General features: G+C 36.8%; 1 protein-coding gene across 1 annotated transcript; it reads left to right on the top strand.

Annotated features, from left to right (window-relative positions):
* The first annotated feature begins 1,997 nt into the window (after nt 1-1,997).
* On the top strand, nt 1,998-20,262 carry NCOA3 (nuclear receptor coactivator 3). The gene is made up of 21 exons (XM_026041962.1): nt 1,998-2,095; nt 2,688-2,860; nt 3,456-3,556; nt 4,211-4,385; nt 4,936-5,124; nt 5,390-5,491; nt 5,858-5,998; nt 7,189-7,336; nt 8,079-8,467; nt 8,703-9,583; nt 11,062-11,197; nt 11,589-11,777; nt 12,258-12,497; nt 13,101-13,227; nt 13,743-13,914; nt 14,673-14,969; nt 16,214-16,318; nt 16,816-17,041; nt 17,258-17,432; nt 17,802-17,943; nt 18,602-20,262. The coding sequence occupies exons 1-21, from the start codon at nt 2,007-2,009 to the stop codon at nt 18,611-18,613; spliced, it is 4,209 nt and encodes a 1,402-aa protein (XP_025897747.1). The 5' UTR covers nt 1,998-2,006; the 3' UTR covers nt 18,614-20,262.
* The last annotated feature ends 1,322 nt before the right edge of the window (nt 20,263-21,584 follow it).

The following is a 21,584-nucleotide window of genomic DNA, read 5'->3' on the forward strand; positions in this document are numbered from 1 at the left end:
TGTATTTTGTTACTATTTTAAATTTTATTGTGATTTAAACTGTATATTGCCATGTTTTTATAATGCTTATCACTAGGTTGAGGGTTATTTAAATTTATAATTTTATGTTAAGCRTTGTAACATTTATTTAGTGGCAAAGAGTCTGTGTTTCAAAGCAATGCCCTTTTGCTCCTGAACTTTGCACACCTCCTAGAGTGACCTTGCGACTGCTGCTCGTTGCAGCCCAGCAGTTCTCTGTCCTGCCAAGCCTTTGCAGGWTTGTTCTGCTGCATGAAGATCTCCTTTTGAATTCTCCACCCATAGCTAACATCCTATGATAACAGTATCAGCTATTGCAAGCAACCCCCGTGCTAACATAACAAGTGCTGCTTCACACAAATACGTTCTTGTTGGTCTCTGCCCTTTGCCTCAATTGACTCAGCCTTGGAAAGAAGTGAGCAATGTTACATTTTGCTGCAGAAAGCAAGTAAGCAAAAAAAATTTTTTTTTTTTTTTTTTTTTTTAAGTCAGTCAAGGTTAATATAGTAGAGACAGTGCTCACACTTCACTCTTTTCTCTTTTGACATCTTGTCCTGGAAGCATTAGTTTACTCAGGGTGCCTTTTCTAGGCTATACTCCATTCTAGTTCCTACATTGTCTGAAGTGCACAAAAGAAATTCAGCTGCAAATCACAGAACAGTAAGTTGGTAGGGGCCTTAGAAGGACATTTAGCCTAACTGCTGGCTCAAAGCAGGGCCAGGTTGCTCAGGATGTCTTCAGGTGAGTCTTGATCTCCTTATAGTCTGATCATGATTTGGCTATATAAATTTGTAAAGATGGAGATTGCATAACCTCTTTGAGCAACCTCTCTGGCCACTCTCATGATTTAAAAAGAACATACCTTGTATCTAATCAGAATTTTTATCCAAGATGATAGAGGGTGGTCTCATGATGTCATGCAGACCTCCTTTAGCACCAAGGGATGTATTCTGTCTCTTGAGGGCTTGTGTATGTCTGACTGCCCTGAGTGATTCTTAACTCTGTCTTCCTCTAAATGAATGAGTGTGAGTAATACAGTAAGTAGGGATAGGGGTACAGTGTGGAAAGCAAGAAGGAAAACACCAGTAGAAAATTCTACAGTTGCAGGGATTTTGGAGGTAAAGAACTTCTGGATTATATGATACCTTAACATAAACTTCCTTTAGTTGAAAGCATATCTGTCAGCCTTTGTGTTATATGATAATCAACTCCTAGAAATATGGTTAGCCTGGGACAGTTTTTATAATAATTATAATAACAGTGCAGTTTTGCGTGTGGTGCTTTTGCTTGCTGCTCTGTTTTTATAGTACAAAAAACCAAATCTGAATRTTTGAAATACCTGGTTTGGTAGGTGAGTAACATGGTTCATTAAAAAGGTTTTCTTCTTCCCTCAGCATGTCATTGGTTGTAACATGGTTCTGATTATGTTCCTTTTCCCTCATGGAAGTAAGGGGAGATGATAATTGTGGATATATTATCTACCATGTTGGCTAAATGCAGCTAGAATTTAACAAAAGAAACCTATTCTTATACTGATTTGTGTCCTGGTCTTTGCTTTAGAAGCAGTGAAACTGAAAGAGTGTTGAAATCTTGGCTTGCCTTTTCTCTGCAATCTTAGAAAAACTGTTTGTATCCAAGGCTTTAGCAAGTGATATGAAGCTAACGCAATAGAAACCTGTTGAGTTAGAAATAATAATAATCTCTTGGTTATATATATCCCTAGGTCCTTAGCTTACATGAAGACCACAAGGGAACATAAAGGGAAGGAAATCTTATTCAACATTTCCATATTCCCAGTGCTCAGCTCACCTTCCTGCACTGCATTAGCCCATCACTAGCCATTTCAGTAACAGTAGCAAACTTAAAATCATAATTTGCTTTTTAGCAAGTGTTTGCTTTTTTTTTTTTTTTTTTTTTTTGCATTTTGAATTATTATTGAAGGGTTTGTTCATAATTTTATTGCTTCTAGCTGCTGATGTGTGATCAAGATGAGTGGATTGGGAGAAAACTCCTTGGATAGCTTGACCAATGAGTCAAGGAAGCGCAAGCCATTGCCCTGTGATACTCCAGGTGCAAGGTAGGTTCTACAGACTTTAYCATGTTTTACATTATGTGTATTTCTTTTTAATGCTTCAGACTTTAATTACAATTCAAAATAAGTTATAGCTTTGAAAGTATGAAATATTTTGAAACTGCAGTAGGAAGACAAAAGAAATAATGTTTGTTGTTTCTCCCAAATTATAAAGGCAGCATCTTATTTCAGGAAATTCACTAGACAAACCTTGGTCAGGCTGTTAAGGGTCAAGTGCAGAATTTTGCAATAGATTGAACCTTTTTTTTGATTTGCTGGTCTCCAGACTAGTTTTCTGCTTGCAGATCTCCAAGCCCCGTGTTTTATATTGTCCTGCTACCCTTCACTCAACTCTGTTAGTTTCTGCTCTCCAGGGGACTGACCCAACACATTAACACCCCCCTACACACACACACGTGCGYGCGCACACGCACACACACCCACACACCCTGCTTTTGGTTTGTTTACTAGGAGAGTATCTACCATGTAGGCTTTATAATCTATAATCTATCTGAAGGACAGTGAAGCTCAGGGTGTTGAGTGCAGCTTTTGTTCGTGCTGGAGCATATGTACCTGAAATGCTGTTTCKGCTTCCCAGTCTGACCTGCAGTGGTGAGAAGCGTCGGCGCGAGCAGGAAAGCAARTACATTGAAGAACTGGCTGAACTGATATCTGCTAATCTGAGTGACATTGACAATTTCAATGTCAAACCAGACAAATGTGCTATTTTAAAAGAAACCGTGAGACAGATTCGGCAGATAAAAGAACAAGGTACAGTTTTTCCCTCTTAATTTTTTTTTTTTCCTGTGGTATCTATCCAGAGCAATAATTACTTGGACAGTTCAACTGTGCCTTTTCACAGTAGCACATAATTCAGAAAGACTTCAGACTTCAAGTTGAATCAAATCTCTGATGTGGCTTAAATAATTTTTATGTTAAGAGAAAATTGAACAAATACTTAAATTGAGAATCAGGACTTGAAAATACTGTATTACCTTGCTTATCAGTTTGTGTTTAAGTAAAGTGCCTTAAGCTTATATGCTTAAGGAACATGTAAGGACTGTTGAAAGATTCATCAACCAGRTGCTCCTAAATGATGTAGAAGAAACACTGCTCACAAAACAGAGTGGTGGTAATTTTGATTCTACTTTAACTGCCAGTTTATGTGAGCAAAGGGTTTGCCATTAGGTAACATGTTTTTCTGGTCTTAAGCAACCAAAAGTATAGGAGACTCCTGTCTCATCAATATTTTATTTTCTTTTTTCTATTCTCAGATTTCCCAGTATCTAGTTTATGATATTAAAATGCAATTGTATTGTGGGATTTTTTTTTTTTTTTTTTTTGAAATATATCTTTTGCATTTCAGGAAAAGCAGTTTCTAATGATGATGATGTTCAGAAAGCTGATGTATCTTCTACGGGTCAAGGAGTTATTGATAAGGATTCATTGGGACCTCTTTTATTACAGGCAAGTACAAATTATGGCCTAGTAAATCCCCATTGAAACAAATATTTAGGTAAGGTGAAACTACTACAATAAAGTCACTAATCTTATAGGAATAAATAACGTGTGAGGACTTTACAGTATAATGCTTTAAACATTCAGAAATCACATCTTCTTAATTTTGCTTGAATATTCTTTAGAAGGGAAGAAAGGAATAGCATTATTCCAGTAATGTGCTTTCCTTTTTCACTTACAGAAATTGTCACTGCAGTGCTTAGCAATTCAAGGAATATTTTTCCTATGCTGTAATGATTGCAATCAACTGATGAAGTTTTATTAAGACTAGAGGTCTTAAAAATACCATGGTGTTTATATTTCAGTATTTTAAGCAAGTTCAATGTTAAATTCATTAGCACATATTCCGATAAAGCAAGAATAAAAACAAAAAGGCTGGTTGTCACTGTGGTATAGCTAAGTTGTAAAACAAATGAATAGATTGATTTTTGGTACTGAAATCTTTTGGTAATAGAAACAATTTTCCTTACTGAAAAATTTAAAAGGTCAACTTTTCCTTGACAGGATGTGTTTAACACTTGACATTTATTACTTGTTTGCTTTTTAAACTAGATTAAATTCAGAATTTTGTCTTATGCGATATGTTGTCATGTTCATATTTAGGCATTGGATGGATTCCTGTTTGTTGTAAATCGAGATGGGAACATAGTATTTGTTTCAGAAAATGTCACACAGTATCTGCAGTATAAACAAGAAGATTTAGTTAATACAAGTGTCTATGGTATATTGCACGAGGAAGACCGGAAGGACTTCCTTAAAAATTTACCTAAATCTTCAGGTAATGAAGTTTTTATTTACTGTACTTTTACTTAGGCTATTTAAAATCAAGCAGAGAGGAGAAAAACTCGACTTGTAATGGATAACCATGRGGAAAAAAAAGTTTTACAAACAATTCTTGACTTCAGAAGCTAATTTTAAAAAACCTTCATCTATTCTTTCAAAAATGCATGCCATTAGTAATCATTGTACTGTAAATTCACATTCCTGTTTTCACCTTTGCAATTTGTTTGCCTGTAACTTAAACCAAGGATGCTAAAGGAACAGGGTTTGTATGGCTTCAGGGATAGCTGAGGTGATTTCTTTCATTTTAGAAATGGGAATAACTGTTCAGTAGTCCATCAAGTAAGGCTGAACGTATCACAGAAGAGAATATTCTTTATTTGATTCTCAATACAACTGTTCATAAGCTATGGAAATTAAGGTGTGTTGCAAAAAATGATTTTTAATCTCTGTAAACAAGTAACAGGGCATCTAGTTTTAAAGAAATGCTTCTGAATTGATTTTATTTGAAAATCTTTATATAAAAATTTTCRCTCTGTTATTTTAAGTTAATGGAGTTGCTTGGACCAATGAAACACCAAGACAGAAGAGTCATACGTTTAATTGCCGAATGATGGTGAAAGCCTCTCATGATCTTTTGGAAGATGTTGGCAGCCACCAGGATACACGTCAGCGATATGAAACAATGCAGTGCTTTGCTTTATCTCAGCCAAGAGCTATGATGGAGGAGGGGGAAGGTAGGAAATCCTGTACAATTCCTGTGCAGAGAAGAAACCTCAAAATAAACTTTGTATTACTTCATATATGTTATGAGATCAGTAGTTTCTGAATAGAAACTGAATGGAGTCTCCATTTTTTTGAGTGGAGTAGAAACACAATACACAAACTTCAAATCCCTTTTATTTGTATTTTAATATTGCAAGTTATTACGCTGTTTTATTTAAACACTTTCATAGTATAAAATAGAGAATTGAAAGCAAAATTATTCTTTTTTTAATACAGACTTGCAATCCTGTATGATTTGTGTGGCGCGTCGGATCACAACTGTGGAAAGAGTATTTCCAACAAATCCAGAGAGCTTTATTACGAGACATGACCTTTCAGGTGAGAAATGTCCCCGAGATTAAGATTTCAAATCTCTTTTGAACTTGTGCTTTTGATGCCTGTAAATGAAGGACTACYGCCTATCTGTAGTAACTGGAGGACCTGATACCAAGAATTCCCTACTGTGTTTCTGCAGTGTACCATCTAAACCTGCTTGAGTATTGCTCTTTTATCAAGCTGCTTCATATTCAATAACAGRTCCTTTATAAATATTATATTTTTATACTTAAAATCAGGCATTAGGATGCTGGATGATTAAAATGGTGATAATAGTCTTCTGAAGTGTTGCACTGTGTTTGTATATGGTATAGAAGTGTTGGGGTAGTCATTAAGAGTTTACATAGAGTATTTTGTTGCCCATAACAGGCAAGCTTGTCAACATTGACACAAACTCATTAAGGTCTTCCATGAGACCTGGCTTTGAAGATACGATTCGTCGGTGCATTCAGAGATTCTTATGCCATAATGATGGACAGTCATGGTCAAACAAACGCCACTATCATGAAGGTAAAAATCTGTTTGCAGCATTTGGTTATATAGCTTGTCTCAAAGGCCGTGGGTATTTTTGTTTTAAGCAAAAATGCCAAACTCTACCTCTGTTCATTCTTTTTCATGCTTTTGTTAGTGCTAATGCTGTGACTCCTATTTACAAACTGAAAAAATATGCCCTGCTTAGGAACAGTAATTAGTAATACAGAAATTATTTTGTTTCTGTAGCATGTCTATTCTGATAATATTCATGGCAAATATCAGAATAATGATCTMGAAGTCCAAAGCAATTTATTTTTCCACAGATGGATATAGCAATGACAGAGACAAATTATATTTCTTCAGTGAACTCTTACCCTTGTTCAACTTTAGCTTAACTTTATTATAATTAATTTGATCATCCTGATAGGTAAAATAAAGTACAGCCAAGTTTTCATTAAGAAAGATGTAATTTTTTGTGTGTGTGTTAACTTCAATCTTCAAGGATTCAAAGTAATTCAAAGTATTAAATAAAACTAGTACTGGCTAATGGAATTTCCATTCAGTTGGATTTAACTGATTAAGTTTAATCCTAAATGCATGAGAAATTTGGAACTCAGTATGTTTTAGGATATGCATTCCAAAATCATTTGGTGTTGACTTTGAGATGCTTCAGTGAAACGTAAAAACTGACTTAAAAATGAAACATTTCCTCCTGTTGAAATGATTTATGTGAGTTTGCACTGAAAATTTTGACTGAAAGCAATTATTTCCACATTTTTTGATTAAAAAGAACTTTTTAAAATTAGAAATACTTCATTTGAAGGCTCCTAATTTCATTCTATGCCATATTAATTACCTATATATGTTAGGGCAGTTGAGATGGCAGGGTTCATTAGCTGTTCTCCCCAAGGAGAATCCATGGAAACCTACTTACCTAGCCAAGCAAGTCTATTAGCAAACTTAGAGCTTTGCCACATGTGCATGGTTAGCACGAAATACTKCAACGTCAAATTCATCTTGCTTGCTTTTTTTTTTTTTCCTCTCTCTACTATTTTAGGGAAAATGTATGGGATACTTCCTATGGGATTCCTTCCAGAATATCTGTCTTGGGTGTGTCTTTCAGTTTTCTTCTTGGGCAAATGAATGTTTAGTAAAAATCTGTACAGTGCTTATTAACCTTTTTTTGACTTTCAAATATGAAAAATATTTGTGTGTTTCTTTTACAGCTTATACACAAGGTCATGCAGAGACACCCTTGTACCGGTTCTCTTTGGCGGATGGTACGATCGTGACAGCGCAAACCAAGAGTAAACTGTTTCGAAATCCCGTAACAAACGACCGCCATGGATTTGTGTCTACCCACTTTCTTCAAAGGTGAAATGAGCAGCAGCTGTTTGTCATTTAATTGTCATGGCTTTTAAAAATAGATGTGGTTTTGGCAAAATATGATGAAACAGTATACCAAAATATTTTATTTGGCTAAAACTAGAAAAGAGGAGGAAAAACTTGGGAGAGAGAGTTGTCTAATGTGCAAATAAATGCATGAATCTATACCCTCCCAACGTAACCGTGTGCTCAGTGTTAGAAGTGAGATGTTTCCTCTGTACTGCATCATGGATGATGCAAAGTTAAATGTACTGTATATAGTGTTTCTTGTGGCATGTTCTTGTTGATCACAAGAATAATTGAAATGCTGCTCTGGAGGGAACCTGCCTGCTTCTGGCATTAAAGTGCCTCCAGATGCTCATCAGTGGTTAGCTGAGACTGTTGAGGGCATCATTAATGTGCACAGTAGAAGAGTGTCATGCATTGGCTCAAGGAGGGAGTAGGAGAAGGAAGACATTTAAACCGATAAATCTAAATAGTGGCTGGTGATAAAAAAGCATTTTAAAGGGCTGATCTGGTGTGGGCTTATAGCTTCAGTGACCTAAAGGACAAAACAGTTCTGTAATGAATAAATGAATGACTTARTTTTGCTTTTGTGGAGATAGACAAAATCTCACAATTCTTTTYGAAAAGTTATTTAATTGTGTTACTCTCTTTTTGTAGCACTTGATCCTGAAAAAAGATTTTAATTTATTTTCTTGGGGTTTTGGGGATGCTATTGAATTTACAGAGAACAGAACGGCTATCGACCAAATCCTAGTTCAGTTGGGCAGAACATGAGAGCGCCCGTGGCCGGGAGCACGAATGCTGTTGGTGGCATGATGACCATGTCACCGGGTCAAGTTGTGCCGATGCAGAGCAGGAGCTACGGCGTGGCAGACCCCAGTGCCGTGGGGCAGCTGGGCAGCACCAGATATGGAGGCCCTGGGAATATGGGGCCAATAAACTCTGGACCAGGAATGCAGTCCTCCACTTACCAAAATAATAATTATGGTTTAAATATGAGTAGTCCACCACAYGGGAGTCCTGGCTTAACTTCCAACCAACAGAACCTAATGATATCCCCTAGAAATCGAGGGAGTCCAAAAATGAATTCACACCAGTATTCTCCCGTGACAGGTATTTTATTTTCTGATTGCCTTTTTAAGTTCTCTTTCTCACTTCTATCTTATTTTTTCAACTTTTTTTCTCTAAGACTTTGTATGTGTTACTTAAATATAGTATATGTGATTTCATTGCAAACAYTTATTTTAAAGTAGTTAACAAGCATTTAATTCAATGCAGCAGTTACACATAACCCAAAAGGAAAAGCGCATACAGACAGTAATCTAATTAAATTTTGGTCTCTCTACAGGGATGCACTCTCCAATGGGATCTGCCAGCAACACCAGTAACAGCACTTTCTCTAGCAGTTCTCTTAGTGCTCTTCAAGCCATTAGTGAGGGGGTTGGAACTTCCCTTCTATCTACACTTTCTTCACCTGGTCCAAAACTGGATAATTCTCCAAACATGAGCATAGCTCAGCAAAGTAAAACGAGCACCCAGGACTCAAAAAGCCCATCTGGTTTGTATTGTGAGCAAAACCAAGTGGAAAGTACCGTGTGCCAGTCAAACAGCAGGGAGCTTCTTAGTGAAAAGGACAGTAAAGAGGGAAGYCTAGAGGCATCTGAAAGTCAGAGAGGACCATCTGAAAGCAAAGGGCATAAGAAGTTGCTTCAGCTACTCACGTGCTCTTCAGATGAAAGAGGACATTCCACAGCATCAAACTCACCTTTAGACTCTAACTGTAAAGAATCTTCTACCAATGTTACGAGCCCTTCTGGAGTTTCCTCGTCAACGTCTGGAGGGGTGTCTTCCTCCTCAAACATGCATGGGTCACTCCTGCAAGAGAAGCACAGGATTTTACATAAATTATTGCAGAATGGTAATTCTCCTGCAGAGGTAGCCAAGATCACAGCTGAAGCTACTGGCAAAGACACATATCATGATGCTGGTAACACAGCTGCCTGTGGAGAAAGCACTGTCAAACAGGAACAACTGAGCCCAAAGAAGAAGGAAAACAATGCTTTACTGAGATACCTACTAGATAAAGATGATGTTAAGGACCCGCTTTCCAAAGAGTTAAAGCCTAAAGTAGAAAGCGTGGATAATAAAATGGGACAATGCAGCAGTTCTACTCTTCCTACCTCTAGTCAAGAAAAAGAGGTTAAAGTAAAAGCAGAGCCAACAGAAGAGGTAGAGTATAATGTAAAATGATGATAATGAACAAGCCASTACTTTCCTTTTAGAAAAACCTTCAAATTGTATGAAATTACGTGCTTAGGTCTTGCTATAAATGACAAAGCACAAACCAATAGGGCTACAGGATATGTATAACCAAATGTGCTGTACTGAAATCCCAGAGTAATATTAGCTTTGATATATGGTATGTTTAAAGTACACTTATATATTATTATTTAAAATCATATCTTTGAACATTTACAATTCACATCATACATGTTTATTTTTATGGCTCATTAGGAAATGGAGCTGTTACCTGCCTCTGTATTTAATTGGTGGTGCAATAGGAAAAAAAGAAACTGGCAGASATTGCATAATTTCATATWAAAAATATAAAAGCAGTATGTATAATACTTAAAATAGCTATAAATGCATTAGTGTTAGTACTGTGTTTTTTTAAATGATGGAAAACATTGTCCCAAGTCTGGCCTCTGTGTTTTTTAAAAAATGTATTACTCAACTAGTGATTCCAGTTCTATGAGTTGGAGTGATAAGAAAATTATGAAAAATGTTTGAAAAAAAATGTTTTCTAGAGTTGAAATTCCAAGCAATGTCATGATATTACATATTATATGACCTTGGAAATGAATTACTACTGGCATACTTGTTGGGACAGCTGTTCTTAAAATTGCAATGCTTAGAAAATATTTCTAAGGGTGGATAATATATATATATAAGGATAGATCATATTTGGAGCTGCTTCAGCATAAATAATGCTGGTCTGTAGAACCAGGCAGCATGCTGAGTACTGAGAACATGTTAATTGCTTAGATTTGGGATTTCCAAAATCACTAATAGCTCTGTAGGAATGAATTTTTTATATAATTTTATATATATATATATTTATTTATTTATTATTGTTAGCTAACAACTGACTACAAACTAAATGTATCACAACACTTTTTGAATACCATTCAGAAAATTAGTTGTTAACAGTGGTGCAGTAGTGGTGCATTTGTTCCATTACTTATGTATGTAAGTCTTGTTTTGTTAAAACTGCAACTGATTTGAAGACAATTTTTTGTCTTCAACAAACAACTAGTTTTTGTTTAAAACTAGTGAACTTACTGGCAAGGAAAGACTGTGTGTACTTTTCCTATGTTTTCCTATGTTTTACAATGACCAGTTTTAAGTATTATTTATTACCAAACAGTACACATTTGTGATGAAAGGAGGATTTTTAATTTATGAATAGTACCTCAAATTTCTCCTTAAATTCTTCATTCTCAAAATCTGCCAGACAGAATATTCCATTAAAAGGTAGCTAAATAATATCTGAAATTCTTTGGAAATCAGGAAAAAGCCTAAATACCAGTGAAGTAAAGAATTTATCTCTTGGTTATATCCTGTGAGATTAGTGAGGAGTTAAATGAAAGCTGACAGTTGGCAATATGATAGTGAATAACGTTGGTATTTTATTATTTCTTTTTCAGATGAGTGGAGACTTGGATAATTTGGATGCAATTTTAGGTGATTTGACTAGCTCAGATTTTTACAATAATGCTATGTCTGCAAATGGAAATAGCCTTGGAACAAAGCAAGCATTATTTCAAGGAACCACCCCATTGAGTAAGGAATTTCATTTCATGACACTTCGATTTTAAAATAATTTTTTTTCTTATGAGATGCAAACATAGTGCAGGCTGAGATTTTTAGAGAATAATTTGATTTCATACATTTCCTACCAATTCTGAAGGATTTCATTCCTTCAAGAGGAAACTTCAAGTAGCAAGGTTAATCGTGCTGCCATAGGCTATTGTATCATTAGTATAGCAATGAAGAGTATGCACTCAAAATGTAACTAAGGTAGTGAGAACAGGAACAGAATAGCTATTGCTGGCCTGTTAAAAGTGCAATATGTGTGCCTGCAAATAGATCAAATTTATGTAAATCATGAATAGCACTGTTTGGTTTTATGTTTCAACTGTGCAGTTGTGAGCATCTCTTAATTGTTTAACAGGTATGAGAAGTCCACAGGCTGCGCAGACCGCTCACCCGCCCTTCAACAGAGCCATGTCTTTAGACAGCCCTGTGGCTTCAAGCCCTCCAGTGAGGAATGTCAATGCGTTCTCCATGTTACAAAAGCAAAACTTGATGGGTGGAAGTCCAAGAATGATGGAAAACCAGGAAAATTTTGGAGCAACTCTGGGTTTGTTTGTTTGTTTTTGTAGAAATAGATCTCATAAATCAAATGCTTTGACATTAAAAAGAAAGATTATAATGTGAATTCTTCTCAGAAGAAGTCTTGAAGTGTTATCAGAACCTCAGTACCTTAATTACTGTTACAAACTAAAAGTGTAAGAGCCATTTGCCATCTGTGTGTATTCCCAGGATTTTGCTTCTGCTTAACTTTCTGACTGTTGCGAGTTCTGAGTTTAACCTACACTTTTAATATATAGAAATAAGAACATATAAAGATGGCTCTCATTAGTATTTTTAAGTATATTTAGATTAATACACTCTTTGGATGGTATAAAACTTAACATAACTTGCCTTTATGTGAATTCAGTTAATTACTCTGTCATTTGCAGTYGTTGGTAAAGCAAAAAAAATCCCCATTAATTCTAAACCCAAACTCTCTATTGTATTCTATATGAGAAATCATTATCTTCTCTGCTCTTCATTGCAGCCAGTGGGCCCAACAGAAACGTAGCTCTGAATCAGCATCCCTCAGGAGACTGGGGTCTGCCAAACCCAAAGGTTAACAGATTGGAGACAACAAGCTCTGCCTCGATGCTGAGGCCGGGACCCGAGTTCAGTGCCGCCCTTCCCAGAGCCGCCATGGGTGGATCTGTGCCTGGGCTGCCCGTTCGTTCCAGCAGTGTCCCTGGTACCAGACCAATGCTACAACAGCAAATGATTCACATGAGTAAGTTCTCCATGTTAGATTGTACCAGGAAATGCAGCTGTGTTTGTTCCTCAGTGAGCACCGATTACAAGAATCGCTTCAATTTTGGTAGGACTTTAGCTCCTCTTCCAAAGATTAGTCTCTAGAGGGAGATTGTTACACTCGTTAAGAATTTCTTTCCTTTGATTTTTTTCTCTGCTTTAGAATATAAAATGCTGAACAAGGTTAGCATCACTATGACGATGCATATTCGCTAGTAGCTAGATTTTATTTGCCAGAAAATTCAATTTATGTTGGTATAAAGTTATTCAGTTGTCAAGTTTCTAATTTAGTGATTTAAAGAATAGCAATAGCAATTGTATTCTATAATAGAGCAACGACTTTAGATTACTGTTGTGTTCAAAATCTGTGGTATATAATATTTCTGAAGTTAGTTGAGTGTGAATTTGTGTATATATTGAAGTTTAAAACATGCTGATGGAAAGGTCTTCAAAACTGTTTGATGGTTTGGATGATCATCCATAATGCTTTGTGTGAACACTCAACAACAAGGTGCCTGCCTTTGGGTGGGTTTTTTTTGTTTGTTTTGTTTTTTTTTCCTAAAACAAACCTTTTACATCACAGGGCCGAATGAGATTAACATTGGTATGAGTGGGAATCCTTATGGACAGCCAGGAGCGTCTAACCAGCCTGGATCATGGCCTGATAACATGCTGTCCATGGAGCAAGCGTCTCGGGGTTCCCAAAACAGGTAGAAACAAGGGTAGTTTTAAGATTTTAAATACGAATATTCCCTGTGTAAGATGTGGAAAAATAAATGTAGCATATATGGGGGGGTATATGCAAGGGATTGGATCAGTCTTTTTCCATTTCTCTTGCTGTTCTGTCATCGTGAGACACTGCATGTCTTTTAACGGGCTCCATAAAGAACACTGCTAACAAAATCAAGCCATGCTTAAGTTGGGAGGAAGGAGGACGTGGCTAAACATTCAATTATATATGTCTTGTGTGGACATAAGCTGAAGTTTAGATGCCAGGAGAAGTTTAATGGGAAACRAGAAAAGCAGAATTTAGATGCATTGAAGTTAACTACTTATCATGATAGTTGAGTGGACATTCCAGGACCTAAATTGGGGCCTGAAGTCTTGAAGTCTTAGTTTGGTCTTCTGGGTTGTAATCTTTTAGGTCAATATATTGCATAATATATATCAATCTTTATAGTTTATAATGAGTGTTTTTAACTTTTTTTTGTTTGTTTTTTAATAGACAATTAGTTAGGAGCTCTTTGGATGACCTTTTGTGCCCAGGAGCCAATGTGGAAGGGCAGAGCGATGAAAGGGCCCTTTTAGATCAGCTGCACACTTTGCTGAGCAACACGGATGTCACCGGCCTGGAAGAAATTGACAGAGCACTAGGAATTCCTGATCTCGTAAACCAAGTAAGTAATTAGACATTTTGGACATTATTTTTCAGCAATCTGTATTATCTTGGTACTTGAAAGGAACTGAAGAGAAGCCTCCTYATGCTCTTGGATCTCACTTTGTTGCTTCCTTTTCCCTAAACCTGTCTTTGGAAGAACCTGCCTTGAGTAGTCATTTTCATCAGAGAAATTCAGTGCTTATTAAACTTCTTGTGCATTATGAYACATTAAAATGACATCTTCTTACTTATATTTATAGAAAATGCCTTGATGTATAATTTTTGGGAGGGGAGCATAAATCACTGCAGTTTTATCACCAGAGAATGAGTTGTTTTTCTTTAGTTTATCTGTTACTTACAGTAATGTGCTWGTGAGGATGACGCTACCGTCTCCCCCAGTTCCAGCTCAAATTTGCTTTGCTAGCAAGTAGGAGAAAGAAATTCCATTCAATAATTCAGAGTTTTCTTGAAAACTCCACACAGCACTGTCATTTGCACAATCTACAGTTTAAAAGTGGTGAACAACTTAATGATACCAGTCTGTTTATGTAAGCAGTATGTAACAAGACTGACTTAACTATGTTTTATCATCACTTCTGCCATTTCTTCTTTTTTTTTTTTTTTTTTTTTTTTTTTTCTGGAGATTGAACAGATAAACAGCTACCTGTACCATTTTCTGCTTGAGAAACTCCTGGCTGTAATGTGGTGTGKTAGTTTTATTGTTGCACAACAGTGAAACTCTGTGTCTTCACTAGCGGTATGTTCTTTATGTTGAAGGGCCAAGCGCTGGAACAGAAGCAAGATTCATTCCAAGGTCAGGAATCTGCAGTTATGATTGACCAGAAGTCTTCGCTGTATGCACAGCCCTATCAGGGGCAAGGGGCAGCAATGCCAGGAGGCTTTAGTAACATTCAGGGACAACAGCCATCCTTTAATTCAGTGATGAATCAGATGAGCCAACAGAGCAATTTTCCACTGCAGAGCATGCATCCTAGAGCAAATGTGATGAGACCTCGGACCAACACACCAAAGCAGCTCCGCATGCAGCTCCAGCAGAGGCTTCAGGGGCAGCAGGTAATGTTTTAGTCCTGATCTTGCACTAATTTTTGCCTAGTTTTAGAAGAGAGAGAGATGCACAGTGAATTTTATTGGTTGAAGAACACAGGAATAGACATCACAGTCGATGAGTGGATGGACGAACCATTCCTTTTGATAGTGCTTTTCACATTGACCGTCTATTACTGTAGACATGTAAGAACCTTTATTAGGACGAGTGTTGATCTTTTATCAGCCTCCTTAGTTACAAGTGCAGTAGTTCCTGCAGGACAAGGCATTGCTGATATTTTAAAAGTAATCCTGTACTACATAGCTCTGGAAGGTCTCATTATCTCTGTTACGATTTTGTCCTTTTTCTGAATCTCTTGAGTGGGACCACTAAATGTGCAGTTGTGTTTCTCCTGCAAATTGATTGTTTTATTTTTTTCTTCCCTAAATAACCATTTGTGTATATTAAAATACTGCTTTGCTTTCACTGTATTAATTTGATCTCATCTTAGCTAYTTGCTTTGGATGGAAGGAGACAGTGTATAAAGCCATAAAGATTTTAAYGCTGTCTTGATAACAGTGCATTAGAGAATTATCTATTGCTGGATGATTTCAACATTCATTTCCCTTTGAGTAGGAAAGAGTCATGGTATCAATGGAGAATCCAGAATACAATTTTAATRTGGAAAATTGTGGCTAATGAAAAGAAGTACTGTGGCCATTCTGAAAAACTCTAGGACATGCCTAAGACTGTGATAATAGAAAATTCATAGGTGAAGCTTAGTATTATATGATGATGATGGGTAACAAGGAATGCTGATGCTTAATACTTTAATGTTTAATGCTTRGGAAATAGTGCATTCTGTCTTGGCTGTTCAGTGTCACTAATTCAGCCTGTAGTTTGGGAATGTTACGACAGAGGGAAGGAAACAGGAGTTTATTATTTTAAACAAAGCTGTTGTTGGTGGCTTTTCCATCTGCCCCAAATATCATTTGGAATGAGAGTTGATCTGCTCTATGTTTAGTCTTAAGAAGTTTAGAGAGAGAAAAATAAAAAGGAAAACAAAAGTTAGAACTAGAATATTTAGAGTTTGTTTTGTTTTTTGAATGAGTTTGAGCTTGCTAACAAACAGTTGAGTACTTTAGGTACATCAAAACAGGAAAATGAGTCATTGTACTTAATAGATTTGAGAGATTTATAAAGAATGTWTTTGTGGACTTGCCTTTACTTTATTCAGATACTGATATTTTCAATGCTAAAATGTCTTTCTAAGTTTATGAACCAGACCCGTCAAACACTTGAAATGAAAATGGAAAATCCAGGCAGTGGCAATACCTCRGTGATGAGACCAGTTATGCAGCAGCAGGTGGGATCACAGGTAAGTAATTAGGGTAATAACCTGTCTGAAACAGTAACTTGTAAATAGAGGCATCTTTTGCAAGTTTGCTTAGAATTTAGGCCTTCTTTAAAGTTTCCACAGTGCATATTCGTGTTTTCCCCTCGTAAAACAAACAACACTCCCTACCCCTCGCCTCCCCCTCCCAAATTTTAAACTTCTCCCATTCATGAGATTTCCAGGGAATCTCTCTGTCAGGTCTTGCTGTTGTGCTTATGGTCTTTTCCATGTAGGGTGTGTTAGACAGTCTGCTGAATCATCCACACATCATTAACACTGATGGCAACTTGATGAAAACCCTTGTCTGATCATCTAGTGGTTCTTGTACTGCCTGTGGCTTTTCTTTACTGGAAATAGTTCTGGAAATAATTGTGTGGGTCTAAGAGTTAGAAAGAATATTTGAGATTTGCCTGATTTTGACATGACTTGATTTCTAAACGTATTTTCTAATATGGTTTTCTYTTTTCTTTGGGCGATAGCAGCAAGGTTTTCTTAATGCTCAGATGGTGGCTCAGCGTAACAGGGAGCTGATAAGTCATCATTTTAGACAACAGAGGATGGCAATGATGATGCAGCAGCAACAGCAACCTCAGGCTTTCAGTCCACCACCAAACGTGACCGCCTCAGGAAGCATGGATGGTGCTTTGACGGGCCCTCCAATGGCTCAMGTTCCTCCACAGCAATTCCCCTATCCACCCAATTATGGTACTAGAGTTAACACGTTGCTTTTTTCCCTCCCTTGTCGTCTTTTCTCTTTCTTAGTTTGTTATCAATCCCAAACTACCTAAATATTGATAATTGTGAGCATGGAAAATACACATACAGAAAAGATGACCTTTCCCACCTCCTTTCTTTYGAAGATAAATGAAATGCTTGGTGATGCTAACTGAAGCATACTGCTGTCTTGTCTTTGACTTTAAGGACTAAGCCAACAACCTGATCCTGCCTTTAGTAGGGTGTCAAGTCCTCCCAACCCAATGATGTCATCAAGAATTGGAGCCTCCCAAAATCCTATGATGCAGCATCCTCAGACAGCAGCAATGTATCAGTCTCCCGAGATGAAAGGCTGGCCATCGGGAAGCATGACCCGGAGCAGGTAAACCTATATCTGAAAATATATCTGACATAACCTGTGTCTGAAATTTTTTCTTTCATTTTGCCTGGAAGAAAAAGCCAAGCTAGGAAGAAAAGTATTTCAAAGAGGGAAAAAATTATTATTACAATGTGCAGTACAGTATTCATCGAAGCCTCCAAAGGGTTACAATGGGTGTGAGCATTCAAAATTCCTTTTTGGAGCGTAACTGCTTTTTTACATTGAACAGATACTATATGGAAAGAAATAGTTTTATGCTTCTGGTGATTTAAGTAATTTTTCTTTCACGTCTGTCACCGCGGGTGCCGGGAAGGCAGTTGATCACTGAGTAGACTTCTTGGAGGTAATTTTATCTGTCCTTTTGTGCTTCAGTTCCTTTCCGCAGCAGCAGTTTAGCCATCAAGGCAATCCTGCAGCCTACAGTATGATGCACATGAATGGCAGCAGTGGCCATATGGCACAGATGAACATGAATACCATGCCCATGTCGGGGATGCCTATGGGTCCAGACCAGGTAAGTTGTCTATAATGATTAATTCTGTCATTTACAAAATCTTAAAAGTTCAACAGCTCTATTATCCTTCATGGTCTGTATGAAAAGACCTGTTGATTCTTGTCATTTTGTACAATTTGCTTCAGACTGTTCTTCTGGCACAATCCTGTTTTCAATTACTGTGTTAGTGGAGGCATAGCTAGAAACTACGGCAGGTTTAGGCCTGCTATGTAAGAGGAAGTGATTTAATAACAGCCACTGTAAAGAGAGCTAAAATTCTTAACATATTTTTGTTGTTCTTTCCACAAAATACCAAAGGAAGAACAAAATAATACCCAGATAAACTAAATTTGGGGCTTTGTGGGACAAGCCAAGCAAGGTCATGGAAGATGCAAAGAAAGCAAGCATTATACAGGTCTTGTAAAGGGAAATAAAGGAAGGTGAAATGTCASGTTTTCCAAAAGCACGTTTCTTAGTGTGAAGATAACCAAGTATCCTCTTTAAGCAGCTCTGGGGTAGTATTTCTTTTCTCCAAATCCATCTTGAAGAAGGAGCACTAGATGGCTGTTTTTCCTGCTAGGAACTTGACAGCAATTTCCTCTGCAAAAAGCAACACTGGACAGCTTTTCAGCAAAGACTTTTATTTTCCCTGATGGTGCTTTCTTCTTTTCTTTAACAGAAATACTGCTGACACCTAAGCCCATGATCTCCAGACAAGAATGCGCTCTATTAATGATGCACTAGTGTTACAAAGGAAAGCTGCGCATTCTCCTTGGCAACTAGTACTGGCCTTATGGAAATAAGTGKTTTTTTTTTCCAGCTAGTCACCATATGTCCTAAGTTACTTCATTCAGAAGGGAAAAAAAAAAATCAAAAAAAAAAAAAGAATTCATAGAAGCAGTCTCTGTATTACTGTATATTATGTTGTACAAAAAAGATCTTAAATATTTTTGGCGCTCTGTCTCTAGAAATGTGAATTTGGCAATAGCATTTTAGTAAATATGATGGGTGCATTCCTGGTAGGCCATGTCTATTTACTGTAGCTATCCAAAGCCCTTGAACTACAGGCAGACAAGTGCCTGGAGAAGTCATGGTGGTAAGAATTTTCTGATTTCTCTAGTAAGAATATCTGACAGAGAATGTAGTTCCTAGCCTTGACTCTTTTATATGAATTCCTGAATATAAATGCTGCTTTTAATCTCTTATCCCCAAGAGTCAGGATTTCCCCAGCAAAGTAGCGGTGCAAAATGAATTGGCACGTACTATTCCAGAATCCTGTCTAATGATGTCACGGGGTAAAAAAGAGAGGAAAATAAATTTAAATTATTTAAAAACAATTGTGACTAATATTTACATATTGATGTGCAGCTGAGTGCACTTTATAGAAGACTATATAATGGATTAATGCAATATCTTTGATAAGGACTTAGTATGAAGTAGCGTGTACTCATGTTCCTTCTTGAACACAATCTCTTCAGAGTTATTTGGAAGACTGCATAATGTAATGTTTTCTGTGTTTGGAAGTTAGAGCAATAATCTTTAATCTTTTTAAAAATAAACTTCAGAAAACTCAAGGCCAGGCACTGCTGTCTGAATCAGAATTTTGCAGTCTTTTTTGTGAATAAATTTTGTATATATGATCTTTAAGATACTGTATTATATATTATGACTTTTGTAGATCACTAACTCATTTTTGCAGAGTTTGTGAAGCTAAATATTTAACAAAGTTGGTTTCTGTAAACTAAGTGTAGTTGAGGTCCAATAGATTTTTTTTTTTAATTAAATTTAATGTCTTTGAAGTTGGGTGACTTTGCCCCATATCTCTCTCCCCCTCATTTTTGGTCTTTGACACATCATTTATTTTTACATCTTTAACGTATAGCTTTTTATAAAAGACCGATTGCTAAATGCTTTCTCCATCTGTGAGCACTTTGTTACATTTCTTTTTACATAAGGCAATTTTACAAAAAGACTCTGCATTGTAAAAATGTTGTGACTTGTCAGGACAGTCATAGCATATATATATATGTGTTCCCTTTTCAGTTGATGTATCTGGATTATGTCTTTTTTTGGTTAATGTTAATGAACTATAAATGTTCTTCAGAAGAGGTCTGTCTATTGCAAAGTATTTGTTTTTGCAGGACATGCAGACATCATGTAGGGTTATCACGTCACACACAACCAAATGTCGGCACCTCCTTGAATTGTTCTCATCATAATGAATGTATTTTTCTAAGCAGGTTTCTCTCATATCACTGTTTAAGTTTGGTTACAAAATTAGTCATACGGCTTGCTGATGGATGTGTTAGTTCTCTGTTTTGGTTCCCCAAATGACGATCCTATGGCAGTTTTTCCAGTTTCAGGCAGTTGCAGCAAGCTGTACTTCTGTAAGGGGTGCCCAGAAATGGTGATGATGGGTGATGCTCTAATTCGCTTTTTCACTGGGTAATGAAAAACTAACTTCTCCCAAGTGAGTAAAGAAAGAAAAGCCTCTGCTCTTTATTGCTTTTTCTGTACTGTAAGCATGAGGTGGGTTTATTTTTCAGCATATTCACTGAGCTTCCATTTTAATAGAAATGACTTTCACTGGAAAACATCCAGCCAGCTGTGTTCCAAAGGGAATATAGGTTCAGTCTATCTACCTTATGCAACCCCATCTTTACACTTAGTACTGAGTATAGAGGTTAGGTGATAGTATTTATCTGAAACTTTCAGTCCTACTCCAACGTACTTTTTAATGCAGAGCTTTTAGAAGTCTAAGGARCTTTAATCTCCTTCCTTATGTCTTAGAACACCCCTCTTGGTTGAGTATAAGTGCTGCCTACTTGAGTAAGCTGCAGGCAGCAATGCCTTGTTTTGTACATTAAATCAATCAGTATAGTTTGTAGCTGTTCATTGTATTGATGGAGGCTGCAAACCCTGCTGGYTTCCCATAGGTGCTTTCCTCTTTGACGCTATACTACCTTATCCGCAGCCCCCTTTTAGCTGTTGGTCAAGGAGTGACTCTGTTCACACATCTGTGCACAGCTGGCTGCTGTCCTCCTGGCGCGGCACGTGCTCATCTCGGGTTAGAATGTTTGAGCTTTCCAATACCTACTTTTTTGCTGAATCCAAAGAATTTTAGTTTAAACTTGATTCAAAGTGCATTGATGAATTCTTCCTTGGCAACACTGATTCTGATTACATCTAGTTTAAAACGTTTATCTATTGCAGTAAATAAAACTTTATTTGAAATCTGTTGGCATTTAGTATCCACAAACTCAGTTTTGATTCTACAGCAACAGCTGAGTGTTTCTTTTTTTTAAAAAAGGAGAAAAAAAAAGCTTCAGAATTTCTCAGCAGGGACCAGTTGGCTACTACAACCACCTCTGATCACTGTTGCATACAGAACAGAGTTTTGCTACATGTCTTTGTTATTCTTTTGATGGCAGCAAATGTTTTTATAAAATTCACATGTAGTATTTTTATYCACATTTGTTCTAAAATTAGGCTTTTAAAGTTAGGACACCAGGAATGTTTTTTTCAATTGTAAGTTAAAACTTTTTGATTGTTTTACCAATTAGCACACATTTTATTTTAGAGTCTTATGTGCAGGCTACCAGGTGATAGATGCTACAGCAAGTATGAAATCATGTAATTCTGAGAGCAATATTTTAAAAAAA

This window comes from Nothoprocta perdicaria, unplaced genomic scaffold, assembly GCF_003342845.1.
Source record: "Nothoprocta perdicaria isolate Ctin4 unplaced genomic scaffold, notPer1 scaffold_3, whole genome shotgun sequence".
Classification (NCBI taxonomy): Eukaryota; Metazoa; Chordata; class Aves; order Tinamiformes; family Tinamidae; genus Nothoprocta; species Nothoprocta perdicaria.